This window comes from Bos taurus, chromosome 22 (genome assembly GCF_002263795.3).
Source record: "Bos taurus isolate L1 Dominette 01449 registration number 42190680 breed Hereford chromosome 22, ARS-UCD2.0, whole genome shotgun sequence".
NCBI classification, from domain to species: Eukaryota; Metazoa; Chordata; class Mammalia; order Artiodactyla; family Bovidae; genus Bos; species Bos taurus.
Window position 1 is genome coordinate 51201215 of NC_037349.1, and position 19444 is coordinate 51220658.

A 19444-nucleotide genomic window follows, 5' to 3' on the forward strand; every position below is an offset into this window, starting at 1 on the left:
GCGGGACTGCGGCGGGCGGGCGGGCGCGCGCGCGCACGCGCCGTGTGTCACGGGGCAGGGCGAGCGCGGCGAGAAGCTGCCGGCCTGGCGTCCTGGTTCCTCAGCCCCCCGCCGTCTCCCCTGCCCCGGCGCGACTCGGCCTCATGTACCGCGCGCTGTACGCGTTCCGCTCGGCGGAGCCCAACGCGCTGGCGTTCGCCGCGGGCGAGACCTTCCTGGTGCTGGAGCGCAGCAGCGCGCACTGGTGGTTGGCGGCGCGGGCGCGCAGCGGTGAGACCGGCTACGTGCCGCCCGCCTACCTGCGCCGCCTGCAGGTGAGTGTGCCCCTCCCCGGCCCGGCCTCCGCCGCCCCTAGACTGAGCTCCATCACCGGCCGGTCGGGACCTCCAGCAGATGAGGACTTTGAGAACCTGACCGAGAGACCCCGCGAGGACTGGGACCCTGAGAGCCCGCTCCCCGTACAGAGGGCCAGGCCCTTGACAGGCAACTCTTGAGGACTCCAGACCTACCTAAAGCCTAACTCTGGGACCGAGACCCCAGACCCAACATCTGAATCCCCAGCCGAATACAACTCAAGAGTCAGCCCCGAGATTCCAGTACACCAGATTCTGAGCAGTTCCCCAGGTCACTGAGACCCCTGACTTAATTGGCCCCTCGCCTGAATCACCAGGATCCCAACACTCTTGCCTCCTCTTCCGCAGCTTCCACCCCTGAGACCCCCGGCAACCCTGGGCACTTTGTTTCCCCAGCCATCTTCCACGTCTTCACCCTCCCATCCCACACCCTGCACTTGGACCAGGGAGCCGTGGACACCCCCATCCCCTAAGTGACCCCCCAAGCCCTGAGACCTCAATATCTTTTATTGTCCTGTACTTAGTCAGCCCCTAAGCTCTTTCAAAGTCAGTCTACTTTGAGCCTGGGTTCCCAGCTCCTGCTGACACTCCCTGGCACTACAAGCCTCAGGCCCTGACTTTTCAGACTTCCTTTCTTGGAAAGTGAGGGAGCCTGAGCCTTCCTTGTCCCCAGCCTGGGGTGGGGAGCTGCTCCCTTAGCAAGGAAGTGGGACTTCCCCACGGCTTCCCTGGTGTGGCCATAGCCCCCCTGTTTCCTTCCACTGGAGGTACAGCCCCAGTTCCTGTTTCCCCCAGAATAGTCCTGGTGTGGGGGTTGGGCTCATTGTCTCCAGCTGGTCTATTCTGATCTCAGGGGAAGGAGGGCCCGGAGCCTCCAGGCCTGCCCTGTGCCAGACACCCCCGCCCCATCCTAGTCTCTGGCTGTAGGAAACATCCCCAGCCGGCCCAGTTCAGGACAGAAATAACAGGATAAATTTGGAGATGTCATCTGTGGCCTTTACCCGAGGGGATGGGCCTGGGGCCCTGGACCCTTGGCCTCATGGCATCCAGGAGTGTCTGGGTGAGAGTGGAAGCCCCGGACACGAGGGCTGCTGGGTCTGGAAGTGAGCATGTCAGAGCCAGTCTCTCTGGGGCTGGGGGCTTTTTGGAGGCCTCCAAGGAGAGTCCCCCACTTCCCCCCAGGGCCTGCCTTGGCTATTGGGCTGGGTGTTTGGGGAGGGCAGAGAGGGTGCCATCTTCTCTGTCTCTTGGTCTCTTGCTGCACATCTCCCTCCGTCTCCGTCTCCCTGGCTGTCTCTGTGTCATCCTGACTCTCCCCTTGTGTGTGTCCACATCCTCCAACTCTCTCCCCTTCTCTGTCTCCGAATCTCAATTTCTTTCTGCGTTGTCTCTCTCTGCTTCTCTTTTCCTCTCTCTGTCCCTCCCTCTCTCTCTCACCATCTTTCTTGCTTTCTGTGCATCCTCTGCCGTTCTGTCTCTGTGCCCTTTTCTGTCTGTCTCCTGCACTCTGACACACCCCCTGTTACCTTTGGGGCTCTGCTGATCTCTGAGTCCATCTGTCTGTCCCCATCCTCTCCAACCCACTCTGGTGTGATCTCACCTTAGTTCTGAGGCCCCTGTGGCCTGATGGACCATGGGTGCCAAGGGCAAGGGAGGGGTGGGAGTGACTGGTGCCACAGTTGCCAGCCCCTTACTCCTCCCACCCCATGCCAGACAGGTGGGTCAAGGGGACCCCTGAGTTGCTGCGGATGGCGACACAAAATCTGGGGCAGGGACCAGGTTCCACGCTTATGTCTGTCTTCTGCCACAAACCCAGAACTGCTGTTTCCCAGCGCAGTTCTGGAGGATTCCTTTCTCACAGCTAGAGGGGATGAGGGCTGGCAACACGGGTGCAAAGAGGAGGTCCCTTTGGCCTGTCCTCAGCTACCAGGGCCTGCAGAAGGCTCTCTGAGGACGGGGCTGTCCTGGAGTGTGGCCTTGGTTTTGTGACGGGTCAGCAAGATCCAGAGGGATTTGTTCAGAGCACCAGACCCTAGAGGCTCCCTGGTTGGCATCTCAGCCTGGGATCTGAGCCAAGCCTGGCGATAGATTAAGTGTGCACTCCTGGCCTCAAACTGGGGGTCCGTGGGCTGTGTTTTTGCTTCAGAGCCCAGACTTTCAGAGATGACTTAGCCAAGAGCCTTGCCATAGGTAAAATCCCGAGCGGGGACCCGATATATAAAGCAGCAGCCTGGGCCCCTCCCTGTGGCCCAGCTTCCTGAGTGATGCAGTTTGAGAACCCTGATTGATATTCTAGTTCATCTTGCTGTGTTGATCTTTAGTATTCCAGGCTTTGAGAGCAGTTGTGGCCCTCTGCCTGCGCCAGGCTCCCTCCAGGGCTGGCTCTGGCCTCTGTGCCCTCAGCTGGCCCCCGGGGCTAAGACCCCACTCCTGCCCCCCTCACAGGGCCTGGAGCAGGATGTCCTCCAAGCCATTGACCGGGCCATTGAGGCTGTGCACAACGCAGCCATGCGGGATGGTGGCAAATACAGCCTGGAGCAGCGCGGGATCCTCCAGTGAGTGTGTGTGTGTGTGTGGGGTGGGGGGGGCCTCCCAGTGAGCCCCGGGGGATGGGGTCCTTCCGGGACTCTAGAGGGCAGGGTTGCTAGTGCAGAGACGGGTGGGGCATGAGGGTGATGGGGGCCCTGGGCTAGGGTGGGCAGTGTTCCTCAGGGAGCATGGGCAGACTTGGGGAGTTGTAGGGTGACTCCCCCAGTAACCTCCCTGCCCCTGCCTCAGGAAGCTGATCCACCACCGGAAAGAGACCCTGTCCCGCAGAGGCCCCTCCGCCCCCAGCGCTGCAGCTATGACCCCATCCACCAGTGACCACCATCTGGACGCCGCCGCCACCAGGCAGCCCAATGGCATGTGTCGAGCTGGGTTCGAGAGGCAGCACAGCCTGCCCAGTTCTGAGTATCTCGGGGCGGACGGAGGCCTCTACCAGGTACATGGTGAGAGCAGCCTGGGCAAGGGAGATGGCGGGGGGCTTAAGGCTTTGTCTGGAGGCTCCAAGCGTCCACCCCGGTCAGCAGTGCCGCCTGGAGCCTTGGTCCTGCCCTGCCGAGCTCAGGCCGCACCCCAAATGGCAGTCTGCCCTCAGATCCCACTTCTGTCCTCCAGATCCCGCCACAGCCTCGCCGAGCAGCTCCTACCACGCCACCCCCGCCTGTGAAGCGCCGAGACCGTGACGCCCTAATGGTCTTGGGGAGTGGTGAGAAGGCGGGGATGGGGGAGTTGGGGGATGGGGCACCCTGTGCTTAGAACGGTTGCTCTGCCTATGTCAGAAAACTGGGGGCTCCAGGCTTAGGGGTGAAGACAGGGCAGGGGTTAGATGGCTGGGGGCTCTGGGCTTGGGGGGATAGGGGTCCCCGGGGGGCTGCCCCAGCACAGCATCCCCTCTCTGCCCACAGGTGGCCGCAACACCACGCCCTCCGGGGGCAGTTCTGTGTCCAGCGGTGGCTCTGTCAGCAGCACCTCCCTTGACACGCTCTACACCGGCTCCAGCTCATCCGAGCTGGGCCCCAGCTGCTCACCCACGCCCCCACCTGTGCCCCGCCGCGGCGCGCTTACCGCTGTGTCCCAAGCTCAGCCCCCTCCCTGCAAGGTGCCAAACCCGGAGCCCCCTACAGAGGAGGAGGCAGCGGCGGCAGTGGTGGAGACAGCCCCAGCCCCGGCCCTTGATGAGCTGGAGGCCCTGGGGGCACTGAACCTGGGGGCCACAGAGGAGAAGGCGGTGGCTGAGCCCGCTGTGCCCAGGACCATCGGGGCAGAGCTGATGGAGCTCGTGCGGAGGAACACCGGCCTGAGCCACGAGCTCTGCCGTGTGGCCATTGGCGTCGTGGTGGGCCACATCCAGGCCTCCGTGCCGGCCAGCTCGCCTGTCATGGAGCAGGTCCTCCTCTCACTGGTGGAGGGCAAGGTGAGGGTGGGCCAGGGCCAGGGGCTGCCCCGCCACCCCTGCCCCTTCCCCACCCGCACATGTATCCAGCCTTTACCTGACAGGTATTTGTTGAGCTTGAGCTCTCGGCTTCCTTGTGCTGGGTGTTGGGGACTTTTGGGGACAATCTGTGAAGGAGAAAGGGAGGAAGAATACTGCAGGCAGAGGCTCAGCCTGGATGAGGGCCATAAGGCAGCACCTCATGCTCAGCTCACAGGAGGGATTGGAACGAGGCCAGCATGGCTGGAACACCGCAAGGGAGGGAGGGAGGGAGCAAGAGGTGTGGTTGGAAGTGAGACCTAGGGCAGGGGACAGAGGAGACAGCTGTGGGTGGCCAGGGGTTCTCTCGGGCTGCAGGGAAGGAATGGACAGAGGGCGTGAAAGAGGGCAGTACCATGCTGGCCTTGGCAGTGGAGAGCACTGGGTGCTTCGAGAGCTATGATGGAGGCCTGAATGCTGACTCAGATGGTGGGGGGTGGGGTGTGGGCATCATGGGATGGGTGGCATCCCTTGCCAAGGGTGGGGGCACTGATCAGGGAGCAGGACTGGGGGCCAGATGGGCCGGAAGTACCTCCTTCCTTGGGAGCTGCAGCTCTGGTTTGGGGTGTGGGGAGCAGTGAGGCCATGGGCTTGCCTGGGCGGGAGCAGTGGCCAGCAGGCTCAAGAACACGGAAGGCAGGTTGACAGGCCTGTCCCACTTTGTATAGAATCAGAGAGTACAATCTCAAGTCACATGCAGGCTGTGAGAAGTCCGTGGCCTTCCTCACAGAGGATGTTTATGCAGGGACAGGAGGCAGGTTGTTGGAAAATTCCCCGCAGACATGTCTCGTGCAGAATCCTGTCTCAGGAGGTTATTAAGACTTGGGGGCGCAGGAATTCCTTTCAGTCAGTCCAGTGGTTACGACTCCATGCTCTCACTGCCAAGGGTTCAATCATTGGTCAGGAAAATAAAATCCCATAAGCTGCTGGTTTATTGGAGGAGGTGGCGGGGGATGGGGGGGAAGACTTGGAGGAGTAGAATTCCTTGGAGAGGGTGTGCAGAACAGGGCTAGTGCCCCTGGGGGCCTCGATGTTGAGGGATGGGCTATGGGAAGTTGATGGGGAACAGCAGGGAGGAGGGAAGAGAACCAGGGGCTGGTCCGCTCACCAGTCCTGGGAGGACGCTGGCTCCAGGCAGCCATTGTAGGTGAGGCCCACGGCCCCTGGTCTGGCACAGGCCAGGAGCTCACACCTGGACCTCAGGGTCTGGGTTGAGACCCAGGCCTCGAGGGCCTCCTGGACATGGTGCGGGGCAGGTGTGCTGAGCCCCCCCTCGCCGTCTGCCCACAGGACCTGAGCACCGCCCTGCCCTCAGGGCAGGTCTGCCATGACCAGCAGCGGCTGGAGGTGATCTTTGCAGACCTGGCCCGGCGGAAGGACGATGCCCAGCAGCGCAGCTGGGCCCTGTATGAGGATGAGGGCGTCATCCGCTGCTACCTGGAGGAGCTGCTGCACATTCTGGTGCGGGCTGGGGGCCCCCAGGTGTCACCACCCCTCCCCCGTGCTCGGGAGTCTCCCCTACTGGTCCTCGGCACACTCACAGGCGGCCACGCACACTGAGCGACTCCTTCACATCTCCTCCCCACTGCAGACAGACGCAGACCCTGAAGTTTGCAAGAAAATGTGCAAGCGGAACGAGTTCGAGTCTGTCCTGGCCTTGGTGGCCTACTACCAAATGGTGTGTGTGTGAGAGCGAGGTTGTGGGGGGGGACACAGAGGGACCCAGGCAGAGGTGGGGCATCCGGGCACTGAGCGCACACGGGGTCCCCTGCCAGGAGCACCGGGTGTCACTGCGGCTGCTGCTCCTTAAGTGCTTTGGCGCCATGTGCAGCCTGGACGCGGCCATCATCTCCACGCTCGTGTCGTCCGTGCTGCCCGTGGAGCTGGCGCGGGACATGCAGACAGACACGCAGGGTGAGCGAGTGAGGGCCAGCTCCCTGCCCCATGGGGGTTCCCACCACCTTCGGGGGCTCTGACCACCTGCTCTGCACCCCTGCAGACCACCAGAAGCTCTGTTACTCAGCCCTCATCCTGGCCATGGTCTTCTCCATGGGCGAGGCAGTGCCCTACGCACACTATGGTAAGAAGGCAGGTCGCGGCCCAGCTGACTGCAGGGAGCCTACAGCCTGAGGGCTGGGGACTCCCCGACCGGGGTCGAATGGAGCGTCCCCAGGGCTCACGGGAACCCAGGGAGGCTGGGCGGGGTGGGCGGTGGGGCTGGGCAGACCTCAGTGTGCCCCTCTCCTAGAGCACCTGGGCACACCCTTCGCCCAGTTCCTGCTGAGCATCGTTGAGGACGGGCTGCCCTTGGACACCACGGAGCAGCTGCCGGATCTCTGCGTGAATCTACTTCTGGCTCTCAACCTGCACCTGCCAGGTGAGGGCGGGGCCTGGGGTGGCTGCCTCGCGCTGCAAGGGTGGAGGAGGACCCACCAGGCTCAGCACTGGTGCCCTCATGCACACCCATGTCCTTCCTCAGCCCCAGACCAGAACGTCATAATGGCCGCCCTGAGCAAACACGCCAATGTCAAGATCTTCTCCGAGAAGCTGCTGTTGCTCCTGAACAGAGGGGGTGAGTGCCCAGGAATCTGCACAGGGCCACTTAGGTCCTGTGACTCCCCACCACGCCCCTCCGTGATGCCTGTTGGCCCTCCCCAGAGGACTGCCCTGAGCCCTCTTCCCCACCTTTTAGATGACCCCGTGCGCATTTTCAAGCACGAGCCGCAGCCGCCGCACTCCATCCTTAAGTTCCTGCAGGACGTGTTTGCCAGCCCCACCACGGCTGCCATCTTCTACCACACGGACATGATGGCGCTCATTGACATCACCGTGCGACACATCGCGGACCTGTCGCCCGGGGACAAGGTGCCTGGACGTGGCTGCAGCAGGGTGGAAGCTGTCACACCCCGGGGGAGGGGGGACCTGAGACTAGGGTGAGGGGCATGCTGGAGCTGGTAAGTAGGGGAGACCGCTCAGCCAAGACAGGTGTGCCAAGACCCAAGGGAGCCCGCCATGTGGTGATCAGAGGATGCACTGTCTGGAGACAGGAGGAGTGGTGGGAGGTGAGAAGAGCAAGTAGAGTTTACTCGAAGCTTTGGGGGCTGCGGCAGGAGGTGGTTACCTTGCAGGGGAAGTGATCTGATTACCATCCTGAATGAAACGGAGGCTGTGAGATCACAGCGGAAGCGGGAGGCTGGTGCGGACGCAGCCGCCGCCCTCCAGGTGGTACATGTGGAGTGGGAGAGGAGGTCAGGCCTGGATGTGTTGGAGGTGGGTTGGCAGGACTCGCTGCTCAATTGGTCTGGACTAGCCCAGTGGAGGAAGTGCTGATCCCTCTGGTGGGGAAGACCTTTTGAATAGAGTTGTGTTTTGATGCATCGAGATTGAGAAGGTATCTGCTGGACATCCAGGTATAGAGGACGTCAGCGAGGCACTGGGATGTGAGTGGGGACGGGAAAGAGACACTTGGGAGTGCGCTGTGTCTACATGTGCTGGGGAGCCTGTGACACTGCGGTCACCTCGGGTGTGGGATGCATGGGTCAGAGGGAAGCTTAGGCTTCAGTCGGGGCACACAGGAGATACTCAGGAGGGAAAACCAGGAGAGCAGGAGCCCAGAGACTTGTGTGTGAAAGAGGAGGGTATGAGCCATTGCCACAGTTAGGAGCCTGAGTGAGACGAGGCCTGAGAGGGAGACACAGAATTTGCCACACGGAGGTCAGGCGTGACTGACCAGCAGTGTCCGTGGAGTGGAGGGAAGAGAGTCCAAGTGGGAAGTTGAAGAGAAGATTTGATGTTGGAGGGGAGTGTAAAGAGAGGGAAGGTGGGAGCACTGAATGGAAACAACCCTCATGTGTTTTTATGTGAACTTGAACTTGTTACTCAGCCCTGTCCAACTTTTTGCGACCCCATGGACTGTAGCACATCAGGCATCCCTGTCCTTCACTATCTCCCAGAGCTTGCTCAGACTCATGTCCATTGAGTCGGTGATGTCATCCAGCCATCTCATACTCTGTCGTCCCCTTCTCCTCCTGCCTCAGTCTTTCCCAGTATCAGGGTCTTTTCCAGTGAGTCAGCTCTTTGCATCAGGTGGCCAAAGTACTGGAGCTTCTGCTTCAGCATTAGTCCTTCCAATGAATATTCAGGACTGATTTCCTTTAGGATTCCTGAGTGGTTTGATCTCATTGCTGTCCAAGGGACTCTAAAGAGTCTTCTCCAACACCACAGTTCAAAAGCATCAATGCTTCAGCATTGAGTCTCCTTTATGGTTTTTCTTTATGGGAAAACCAGAGCTTTGACTCTTTGGACCTTTGTTGGCAAAGTGATGTCTCTGCTTTTTAACACACTGTCTAGGTTTGTCACAGCTTTGCTTCCAAAAAGTAAGAGTCTTTTAATTTCATGACTTGCTCAGTGATTTTGGAGCTCAAGAAAATAAAACTATCACTATTTCCGCTTTTTCCCCTTCTATTTGCCATGAAGTGATGGGACCAAATGCCATGATCCTAGTTTTTTGACTGTTGAGTTTTAACTCAGCTTTTTGACTCTCCTCTTTCACCCTCATAAAGAGTCTCTATAGTTCCTCTTCACTTTCTGCCATTAGAGTGATATCATCTGCATATCTGAGGTTGTTGATATTTCTCCTGGCAGTCTTGATTCCAGCTTGTGATTCATCCAGCCTGGCATTTTGCATGATGTACCCTACATAGAAGTTAAATAAACAGGGTGACAATACACAGCCTTGTCGTATTCCTTTCCCAATTTAAAACTAGTCTGTTGTTCCATGTCTGGTTCTAGCTATTGCTTCTTGACTCACATACAGGTTTCTCAAGAGACAGGTCAGGTGGTCTGGTATTCCCGTCTCTTTAAGAATTTTCCAGTTTGTGTGATCCACACAGTCTAAGACTTTAACATAGTCAATGAGGCAGAAGTAGATGTTTTTCTGGAATTCCCTTGCTTTCTCTATGATCCCTCGAATGTTGGCAATTTGATCTCTCATTCCTCTCTTTTCTAAACCCAGTTTGTACATCTGGAAGTTCTCAGTTCATGTACTGCTGAAGCCTAGCTTGAAGCATTTTGAGCATTACCTTGCTTGCATGTGAAATGAGTGCAATTGTGCAGTAGTTTGAACATTCTTTGGCATTGCCTTTCTTTGGGATTGGAATGAAAACCGACCTTTTCCAGTCCTGTGGCCACTGCTTAGTTTTCCAAATTTGCTGGCACATTGAACGCAGCACTTTGCATCACTTTTTAGGACTTTAAATAGCTCAGTTGGAATTCCATCACCTCCACCAGCTTTGTTCATAGAAATGCTTCCTAAGTCTCTCTTGACTTCACACTCTAGGATGTCTGGCTCTAGGTGAGGGACCATGCCATCATGGCTATCCAGGTCATTAAGTTCTTTTTTTGTATAGTTCTGTGTATTCTTGCCACCTCTTCTTAATCTCTTTTGCTTCTGTTCTGTTTATGCAAAGGGGAGTAGAAAAGGTGGGGGATCACTGGAGGGAGACATGGGATCAAGGGAAAGTTTATTTATGTATTTTATTTTTGGCTGTGCTAGGCTTTGGTTGCTGCACAGGCTTCCCCTAGTTGCGGTGTGCAGGCTTCTTGTTGCAGTGGCTTCTCTTGTTGCAGAGCATGGACTCTAGGCATGGGGGCTCAGAAGTTGCAGTTCCCGGGCTCTAGAGCACAGCAGGCTCAGTAGTTGTGGTGCACGGGCTTAGTTGCTCTGAGGCACGTGGGATCTTCCTGGACCAGGGATCAGACCCGTGTCTTCAGCCCTGGCAGGCAGATTCCCAACCACTAGACCACCAACTCCAAGAGAAAGTCTTTTAAAGGTGGGAGATGCTGGTGGATGTCTAAGCCAGAGGGACTGATCCAGCAAGCCGACTATGGCGAAGAGGCTGAGGTGCTGGGAGGGTCAGCCACTGTGGGAGTCAAAAGTAGGTCAGGCAGCTGGTGAGAGTTCAGGCCCACATAGAGGGATGGCACCTGGCAGGGCCGGGCAGTCTGTTCAGTAGCGGGACAGTAGTTGAGGTGAGGGTGCCAAGGGAAGACCAGGAGTTTCTGAAGTTGTGCTTGTTTTCTCCATGAAGCACAAGGCCAGCTGGTCAGGGACTTTAGATTTGGCAGACGCAGAGAAGGTGGGCAGTGGCCCTTTAAGGAGCGGTGGGCCCGGTGGAGAAAAGTGGCAGCGGCCCTGGGCAGTGTGGTTTGTGGTGGGGAATGGTGTTCAGGCTTGTGCACGGCTCTGTAATGGTCTGCTGCTTAGCTGTTCATACTAAAATTTGATGGGCAGGTGCTTTTTGTCCTGACCAAGGTTGGGAGTTAGCAGGGTGATACTGCCTAAGAAAGGTTTGGGTACTGACTCCTCTAAGGAGACGTGAGAGATGGTAAGGGGGCAAATGGAGAAGAAGTACTGGGGCCAGGTCAGCGGATCAGGGTCTAGTGAGGATAAGGAGCCCCTGGGGTGTCACCTTGGAGGGACTGTTAGAGCCGTTAAAGCCAGAGGTGCTGGGAAGGTGGGTTGGGAAGGAGGGTTGGATATGGATTCAGAGCAGGTAGAAGGTAAGACGCCAGGTCTCAGGGATGGGTTGTGTTTGGGATGTGGGGAGAAAGGACTCAGAGAGGACACCTGTAGTTTTGACTTGAGCATTTGAACAGATAGCAGTGCTCTTTATTAAGATAACACATGAAAAGCCTTCAGCTTTGGGCAGATAGGGATGATCGTGAGTTTGATGGTAGACACAGGAGTTTGAGTTCTGAGATAAGCAGGGCATGACCAGTGGACAGCTGAAAATTCTCATCTGCAGCTCCCTGGAGAGTCTAGGAAAGAAGTCTGAGTGTGGGTCACTGTTTGAAGCTGTGGGTGTGAATGAGATCTCCCAGGGTGAGAGGAGAGAAGCAGAAGGGCCTCCAACAGACAGATAGCGGCCCCACAAGGGCTCAGCATTAGACACGGGTAGGGGCTCACCGCTTCCTCCTGCCACCTCTCTGAGCCAGGACTTCCTGGGCCAGCCACGTTCTGGGACTGCGTGTGGACTGTGAGGACTCACTTATTTACTCACGCAGTGACTGTCGAAGGCCAGCTCGGTGCCAGGTTACATGCTGGGTGCTGGGATGCAACCCTGATCTTCAGTGGTGTCAGGCAGTCACATCCACGTGGCCGCCAGAAGGCGGTAGTGGCCTGTCTGTCCCTGTCTGGTGGCAGTGGTACACAGCACCTCCCTGGGATCCCTGAGCTTCCCTGCTCTCCCCACAGCTGCGCATGGAGTACCTCTCCCTGATGCATGCCGTGGTCCGCTCCACGCCCTATCTGCAGCACCGCCACCGGCTCCCCGACCTGCAGGCCACACTGCGACGCATCCTGGCCGAGGAGGAAGCCTCGCCCCAGTGCCAGATGGACCGCATGATCGTCCAGGAGATGTGCAAGGAGTTCCCGGTGCTGGGCGAGGCCCCCAGCTAGCACCTTCCTCTCCTCCCTTCCCTGCAGCCCTGGGCAGGGTGCAGGGGACTCAGAGGCTTGGCCCTAAGAATGTTTTGCACAGATAGTATGAGGGGAGGTGATGGTAGAAGGGACCTGAGCGGGGACCCTCAGCTGACATAGAGCTAACGCCAGGGGCCAAGCACAGAATTGGGGACCACACGCCAGGAGCTCTGCTGGGGCACGGGGAGCGTGTGAACTGAAGCCCCTCCATCTCCTGGTAGGCTGCCTCTTCAGCATGCCCCCACCCCCACCCTTATACACACACAGAATCCTGCTGCTGCTCCAGGCTGGGCCCGAGCCCTCAGCCCCCGCGCCCGCCTGGTCTGTGTCCTGGGCTTCGGCACGCCGTGTCCCTGGGGTGAGAGGGGGCATCCTCCGCCAGCTCTGTTCTTTGCCTTAGCTTCGCAGTGAGTGCCGCTCGTGTGCTCTGCCCACCCCCAACCCCCGCCCCGTGGGGGCGGTCACTGCCCCTCACTCCGACCCCCAGAGGTATTGGCCAAGCTGCTGCTTTGAGAGCAGAATCTTAGAGACAGGCCATCCGTCCTGGAGCCTCACAGAACAGGGTGGGGCGGGGGTGATGGCACTGATAAAGCCAATGACAGAATCTATTTTCTCTGGAAAAACGTAGACTGAGAAGCCATGTGTATTTTCCTATGTGCTGCAGCTCACCTTTGGAAATAAATCACAAGGCATCTGGAAACAGGCCTCCCTGTATGATCCTGAGGGGTGCTGGGAGAGGGTGGGCCGGGGTGCGGGAACCTCAGGACCTCATCAGTAGCTTGCCCTGCCCTCTCCAGCCTCCAGGTGGTCTGTCAGGACCTGAGGACCACCTGTCAGGTGGTCCCTGACAGGCCCCTCCATCGAGGTCCCTTGAGTTCGCACATCTTGCCTGGGTTCCCACTTCTCCTGGGCCACAGCCACAGCCACCGGGAGCCCAGCGGTCTATCTGCAGGTGACTGCCCCTGCAGACTTCACTTACATCTCTCTCTGCCTTGAATGCCGTGTGTCTCTCCCCCATTAAAACCCCTATAATCCTTTACAGCTATTCTCAAATGAAGCATCTCCCTCCACCCCCCAGCCCCGGCCTCCCTGAACTCCTTGGCCTGCCCAGCTGTTTCCATTCCTCATTTGTCTTCCACTGGATCCAGCAAGATCCCCTCACCTTGCAGCCTTAGCAGGGATTTGGTAATTACCATAGGACCGAAAGGGTATCTCAACGAATACGGGGTTATAGATGCACACTGCTGTCTGAGGGGAATCAGAGGCCAGCGTTAGGCAAAAACTTCCCTTGTGGGCTGCTGAGTTATCAAGGGCTTGTCGCTGTAAGTCGGGGAGAAAAGTCAGAACCCATAGGCGGACACCAGACTGCAGTGGTTTCCAACAGTCCCTTTCATTCTGTTACTCAAGATGATTCTCAGAGGATTCCACACTTCGAAAATCAGATACTGTGACTTCTGGCTATGAGTTTTCCTTTCTTAATGGGATGCTGATGGCAGGGGGTTGTTACTCTCCCAGCAGAGCGAAATGCAGCAAAGAAGACCCCCTGGGGTGGGAGTCCCAGGAAAACAGATCTGTGGGTGCAAAGCACAGGAAGACAACAAGACATCCTTCCTGAACTGTTGACTCTTCTAGAAGGTTAAGTGCATGGGTTCACCTGGACCCGAGGAGGAACTGACACAGTGGCCGGCAGGAAAGCTCCATGTGGTACAGCGCAGTCACTTCATCCTGGAGGCCTCTGCCTCCCTTTCACAGCCAGAATCAACACCGCTGACTTCCAGGTACAAGTCCTTTCTCATTGGAAAGCTGAAGGCAGAGCCCTGTGGTTCTCCTCCTGAGAGCGTGTAATTCAGGGATGAGCACAGGCCCTCAGGAAGCTGGGATGGGGACATTCGGTGGCCTCCGTGCCTTGCTCTGTTCACTGCCAGGCTGCACACGCTGACCTCGTGGGAAGAAGAGGGCTGGGCTGTGCCGTCTGTCCCCGTGCTGGCCCCCGTGAGGAACAAAGCTGCCCCTGCCTGCTTCTGTGTGAGTGACTGTCCAACGGGTCCTTGCACATATTCATCAGGGCTACTTGAGCCCCAGCTGACAAATTTAAAGAAATGCCAGCTCCAGGCAGCAAACGGGGGCCAGGACTCTAGGACCCCTCAGCAAACACCTTGATGGTGGTCTCACCGCACAAAATTACAACCACCAGGGAAAACAGTTAGCCAGAGAATTCCTCAGGGAAGGAGCTATCTGGGAGAACAGCTCTGCCTGCTTGATGGTAGACATGGATATAGTTAGGGGAAAGGGCAGAGACGGAGAACCAAGCCACTCAAGGAAAGAGGGGTGTTTCGGTGGGGCTAAGGAAAACACAATTTTGAGGGGCCCTGCGGGCTGGGGGTTTGGGCCAATCTCTAGGCTAGAAGTGGGTCCCTACAGGTGTGGCACATGTCCGTGCAACACAACTGAGGACGGCAGGCTACACGTGCATAAGGCACCTCCAGGGCAAGGGGGTCAGGCGAAGACCACCTGCCTGCTCAGCCCCCAGAAGATACAGACTCAGGCTCCAAGTCCGAGAGGACAAGCTTTTCTTTTTTTCCTGTTTAATGGAAGAAGGACATACTGTGAAAACTGCAGTACGCGAATATGAATGACAAGATGCTAATCTCGTCACCAGCCAGTGTCACCAGCTCCCCAAGCCCACCGTGCAGCCCCCTGAATCACCACCTCCTCCCTTCTCCCCAGACCTCCTCCCTAGAGGTAATTCCTCAGGAGTTTTGCCGTTTTCCAGCGTCACTAAATGGAGTCACGTGAGCACTGGCTTCTTCGCTCCCCGTCAGATCTCAGTTCGCCCACCATAGTACGGTTGCGGTTGGTTCATTCCCACTGTCGTGTACGGTGCACCCTTGTTTACTTACCCACGTTGACAATCTTTCCGTTGTTTCCAGTTTTTGTCTATTACAAATCATGCTGTCAGGAGTACTGTTGTACTCGTCTTTTGGTTGCTCATATGCATTATATTGGGGGAGTGTATATTCTCAAAAGTGGAATTGCAGTGAAAATGCCAAATAGCTTTCCTGAGTAGTACCAATGTATGCGCCTCCACTGGTGTCTGAGTGCCAGCTCCTCTGTCTCTTTCCCTAAACATGGTATTGTCAGTCATTTTTATTTTAGTCATTCTGGTGGAGTACAGTAATACTTAGTTTCACATTTAAATTTCCCTGATGACTAAAGAGGTTGAGCATTTTTTCATCAGTTTACTGGCTATTTAAATCTTCTCTCGTGAAGCACCTCTTCACATCTCTTGCCCATTCATTGACTGGGATGTGGATCTTTTATTGATTTATAGTATGTATTCAGGATATGAGACCTTGGATTGTATATCTTAACCTATCTTCTCCCTATCTTATCTTAATGTCTTAACCTTATCTTAACCTATCTTATCTTAATGTCTTTGGATGAAAGAAGTTCTTAATTGTAATGTAATCCAGTTTTTCAGTATTTTCCTTTATGGTTAGTCCATTTTGTGTCCTCTTAAAAAATGTTTGCTTAAAAGTCATGAACTTTTATGTTCTCTTCTAAAAGATGTTTTGTCTTTCCTTTCACATTCAGATGTCAGATCTATCTAGAATTGATTATGTGGGTAGTATGAAGTAGGGGGTCTCATTTTTGTCTACATGGATGTCCAGTTGGTATGGCATCATTTACTGGAAAGCCCATCCTTGGCTTGCGTTGGCTCTTAAGAGCCACGCTTGTAAACATTCAAGTCTTCATGCACCTGTAGGCCCCTCTCTGGATTTTGTTCCGTTTGTCTGTCTATTCCTGTACCAGCACCATACAGTCTTGGTTTGGTCGCTGTAGCTTTCCTGATCTGCAGTAGAGGAAGTTGTTCTCCTTCTTGGGTTTCCTTTGGACTGTCCTGGGTGTTCTTGGCCCTCATACATTTTAGAATCCAGTTTGTCAGTTGACACACGCACGTACCCTGCACAGTCTTTACTGAGTTGCATTGAATCCATATATCATTTGGGAAGAATTAGCATCTGCACGATACAGGTATACCACACTTTATTGCACTTCACTGATACTGCATCTTTTACAACAAACTGAAAGGTTTTGAAGGTTTGTGGCATACCTTCAATAGATAATAGATGATACAAAGTCTATCGTCGCCAGTCTTCCAACAGCATTTTCTTACTTCCTGTCTCTGTGTCACGTTTTGGTAATTCTCATAATATTTCAAACTTTATCATCATTATTATATCTGTTATGCTGATCTGTGGTCAATGATCTCTAATGTTATTTATTTTTGGCTGTACCAGGAAGCCTGCTGTCTTTGGGGTCGCACAGAGTCGGACACGACTGAAGCGACTTAGCAGCAGCAGCAGCAGAAGCAGCAGCAGTACCAGGAAGCATGTGGGATCTTAGATCCCCAACCAGGGATCAAACTTGGCCCTCCGCAGAGGAAGTGCAGGGTCCTAACCACTGGACTGCCAGGGAATTCCTTGATGTTACTTTTAAAAAGATGATGTTTAGGCCCACCCAAGGATGCCAAAAAAAAAAAATTGATTATGATTCACTGAAGGCTTAGATGATGGTTAGCATTTTTTAGCAAAAAGGTGGGGGTTTTTTTGGTTTTTTGTTTTTTCTTTTTCAGCCATTTGTCATGAAGGATCTTAGTTCCCTGAGCAGGGATCAAACCTGTGCCTCCTGCAGTGAAAGGCAGAGTCTTAACCACAGACCAACAGGGAAGTCCTAGCAATAAGGTATTTTTAATTAATGTATGTACATTTTTTTTAGACATAGTACTGTTGCACACTTAACAGACTGTAGTCTAAACACAAATTTTATATTCCCTGGGAAACCAAAACATTTGTATAATTCACTTTACTGTGATATTTGCTTTATTGCGGTGGTCTGTAACCAAACACACAGTATCTCTGAGGTATGCCTGTATTAAATCTTCCAATCTTTGAACATAGTTTTGCATTCCATTTATGTCTTTATGTTTCTATTTTTTCTTTCAGTGTTTATTGAGATATAATTGACCATATAGTTTAAGGTATACAACATAATGATTTGACTTACATCATGAAATGATTATGACAGTGTTCAGTGTCAATGTTTTATTGTATGTGTGAAGAGTCATTGCACATACTGCATTATATTTATTCCTGGAATTTTACGTTGCACGATGCTACTGTAAATTGCATCATGAAGAAAAGTTTTCACTTGTTGATATATAGAAATTACAACTGATTTTTATATATTGACTTTGCATCCAGTGACTTTGCTAAACTCTAATAACTTATCTGTAAGTTCTTTTGGCTTTTTTGCATACACATTCCTGTTGCTTGGGAATACTTTTTTTTTCCTTTCTAATCCTTATACCTTTTTACTATTTTTTTTTTTTTTTTTTTTACCTTACTACACTGTTGAAGCCCTCCAATATAATATTAAGGCTTAAGGTCAAGAATTCAAAGTGTTGTTTTTCTCTAGTAATGCTCTGCTGCTCCAGAGGTAAGGAATTCACAAATAGTCTGTTTTAACTGGGGTTAGATTTTAGCCCAGTGAGTTTATCTAAGAAGAGCCAGGGTAGGAGAACTGTTATCAGACTGGCTAATGGTTAAGGTAAGGACTTCCCAGGTGGCTTCATGATAAAAGAATCCCCCTGCAATGCAGGTGACAAGGGCAAATACAGGGTAGAGAGGAAAAGGCATGAGGAGAGGATCTGAAATGTCCTAGAGGGCAGTGGAAAGAGGAGCTCTACTTGCTTTGCCTTTACAGGGAGCATGAGAAGCTGTCACCGGGGGTGGGGCATAGAGGTGAGGGCAGAGGGAGACGGACAGGCTTCCACAGAAAAGCAGCCGAAAAGAAAGGACAGCAGTGGAGGCAGAACTTCAGGGAGGACATGGAGCGTCCTCTGCAGGCACCAAGGGTGTTAAGGCAAGGTCCCAGTCTTCTAGCCCTAGGACAGGGAGCAGGGCATAACTTGGCCACGATCCCTTTAAACCTCAGAACATTTGCCCACACAGCCTCCAAGACCTAGGTGGCTCTTCCATCTTTTGGTTATTCAAAGATCTACTCAGGCAGATGGTTACACTGGCTCAGGCACCTCCTCTGGGATCCAGCATCCCTCTCCCTAGCGTCCCACCTATCTACAACCTTCGTTAGTGTAAAGCTTTCCGCCCTCCTCTCGTTAGATCGTGAACCCTGAGGGCGAAGGTGCGATGGAAACCATGTCTTTGGCTTCCCTCCTCCAGCCCCTGCACCGAGCTCCCATCCAACCAAGGTCTGCCTTCAGCAGCTCTCCAACGCCCATAGTAACCCAGACCGTACTTTCTTTGCTCTGACCTTAGGAAGTCCTCAGATTCTGAGACACCAGAGGGCACCACTGGAGCCCACCCACCGGCTCTCCGTAGTCACATGAGGTGCTGGAACTGGGAATCCCGCCTCCTGGAAGCGAAAAAGTCAATAAAGGGGCCTAAGAATATGCCATTTGATTGGTTAGTGGTGATGTCATAGGTACCGTTTGGGGCGGGCCAGAGGCCGAAGCCCAAGTTCTCGGCTGGTTCCAAGCAGGAGCCGCGCCCCTTGGAGCGTTCGGGGCCTTAGCCCTAAACCTCTCCTCCATCCAGGGACGCCGACGCCTTCTGACTGTGGCGTTGCAGCCCACTATCGGTGCTGCTTTACAGGCTGGGCCGTAGAACACCTCCTGGATTGTCTCTCCCGGCTATTCTGGAACCAGCGGAGCCTCCTCCCCCCAGACAATGAGTCTGCCGTGGGGGTGGAGCCACCCATTGTCCCAATAGAAACAGTGACTTTCTGATTGGAACGCTCCGTGTTCACGCCCCACGCCCCCGCTCGTCTTCGGTGACGTTTATTCCCCGGCGTCTGCCCATTGGATCTTACTTGAGTCTTACTTGAGCCGGGAGTAGAACAGCGCGGGCAAAACTGAGCTTTTCCATTAGTTCCTTCAAAGGGTTAAGGGACGCAGTCGTAGAGCGCAAGGGAAGGGATCTGAGGAATCCGAGCCTCAGTCCTGCGGCAACGCAGGGTTCATGTGGTATTCCAGAACACTGGAGACCCGCTACCCAAGAGAGGGGTGTAATTTCCAGTGGAAGAGCAGCCGGCCGAAAAACCAGGGAAGTTTAGCTTCTGTTCCGGCTTCGGGCGGGTCACCTCTGGTCCCTGCTCGGTTGGGGCGCTCCAAACAAGCAGATGGTCGCGACATGTTTCATGAGTTAAAACTCACTGATCGAACGGTTAAGGCTGTTCGGGCAGCTGGCACCCCAAGTCACTTCCGACCTCATGATGGTATCTCCACCCAAGAGTTGAGAGAAAACTCTGCACATCGTAGGCACCAAAATTTCAGACCGAATTCCGGGACAGGGTTCGGAACTAGTGGTCAGGAAGGCGGGGCATAAGAGATCTGCAAGCAGAAGGCCGAAGACAGAGCTGAGACAGCGCCCTAGAGGGAGGGAGGCGGGTGAGGGCGGTGGCCACGAAAAGGAGGGTGGGACCAGGGGTGGTGAATCTCCCTGCCCGGTTCAGCACCGTGGGCAGCACTTGCGTTCTGCCCTCAATAAAGATGGCGATCATGACTTCTAAGTCGGC

The 19444-nt window shown here is 54.8% G+C and overlaps 1 protein-coding gene across 4 annotated transcripts; it reads left to right on the forward strand.

Annotated features, from left to right (window-relative positions):
• The first annotated feature begins 33 nt into the window (after window positions 1–33).
• NCKIPSD (NCK interacting protein with SH3 domain) lies at window positions 34–12548 on the forward strand. Of its 4 annotated transcripts, none has more exons than XM_005222826.5 (13): window positions 34–314; window positions 2799–2908; window positions 3132–3336; window positions 3513–3603; window positions 3803–4311; window positions 5659–5829; window positions 5960–6046; window positions 6144–6282; window positions 6368–6448; window positions 6617–6745; window positions 6848–6940; window positions 7061–7233; window positions 11624–12548. In XM_005222826.5, exons 1-13 carry the CDS (start codon window positions 144–146, stop codon window positions 11825–11827), a joined length of 2163 nt encoding a protein of 720 aa, XP_005222883.1. In that variant the 5' UTR covers window positions 34–143; the 3' UTR covers window positions 11828–12548. The 4 variants fall into 4 exon arrangements, with proteins under 4 accessions (XP_005222883.1, NP_001178167.2, XP_024838474.1 ...); NM_001191238.3 differs by having other exon boundaries at window positions 72–314; window positions 3132–3343; window positions 3493–3603; XM_024982706.2 differs by lacking the exon at window positions 34–314 and adding an exon at window positions 343–624.
• Window positions 12549–19444: the final 6896 nt, after the last annotated feature.

Coding starts and splice junctions, on each gene's coding strand:
- NCKIPSD (NM_001191238.3), top strand. CDS start 144: ATGTACCGCGCGCTGTACGCGTTCCGCTCGGCGGAGCCCAACGCGCTG. Junction 4,312..5,658: donor TCTCACTGGTGGAGGGCAAG/GTGAGGGTGGGC, acceptor GTCTGCCCACAG/GACCTGAGCACCGCCCTGCC. Junction 6,047..6,143: donor TGGTGGCCTACTACCAAATG/GTGTGTGTGTGA, acceptor GTCCCCTGCCAG/GAGCACCGGGTGTCACTGCG.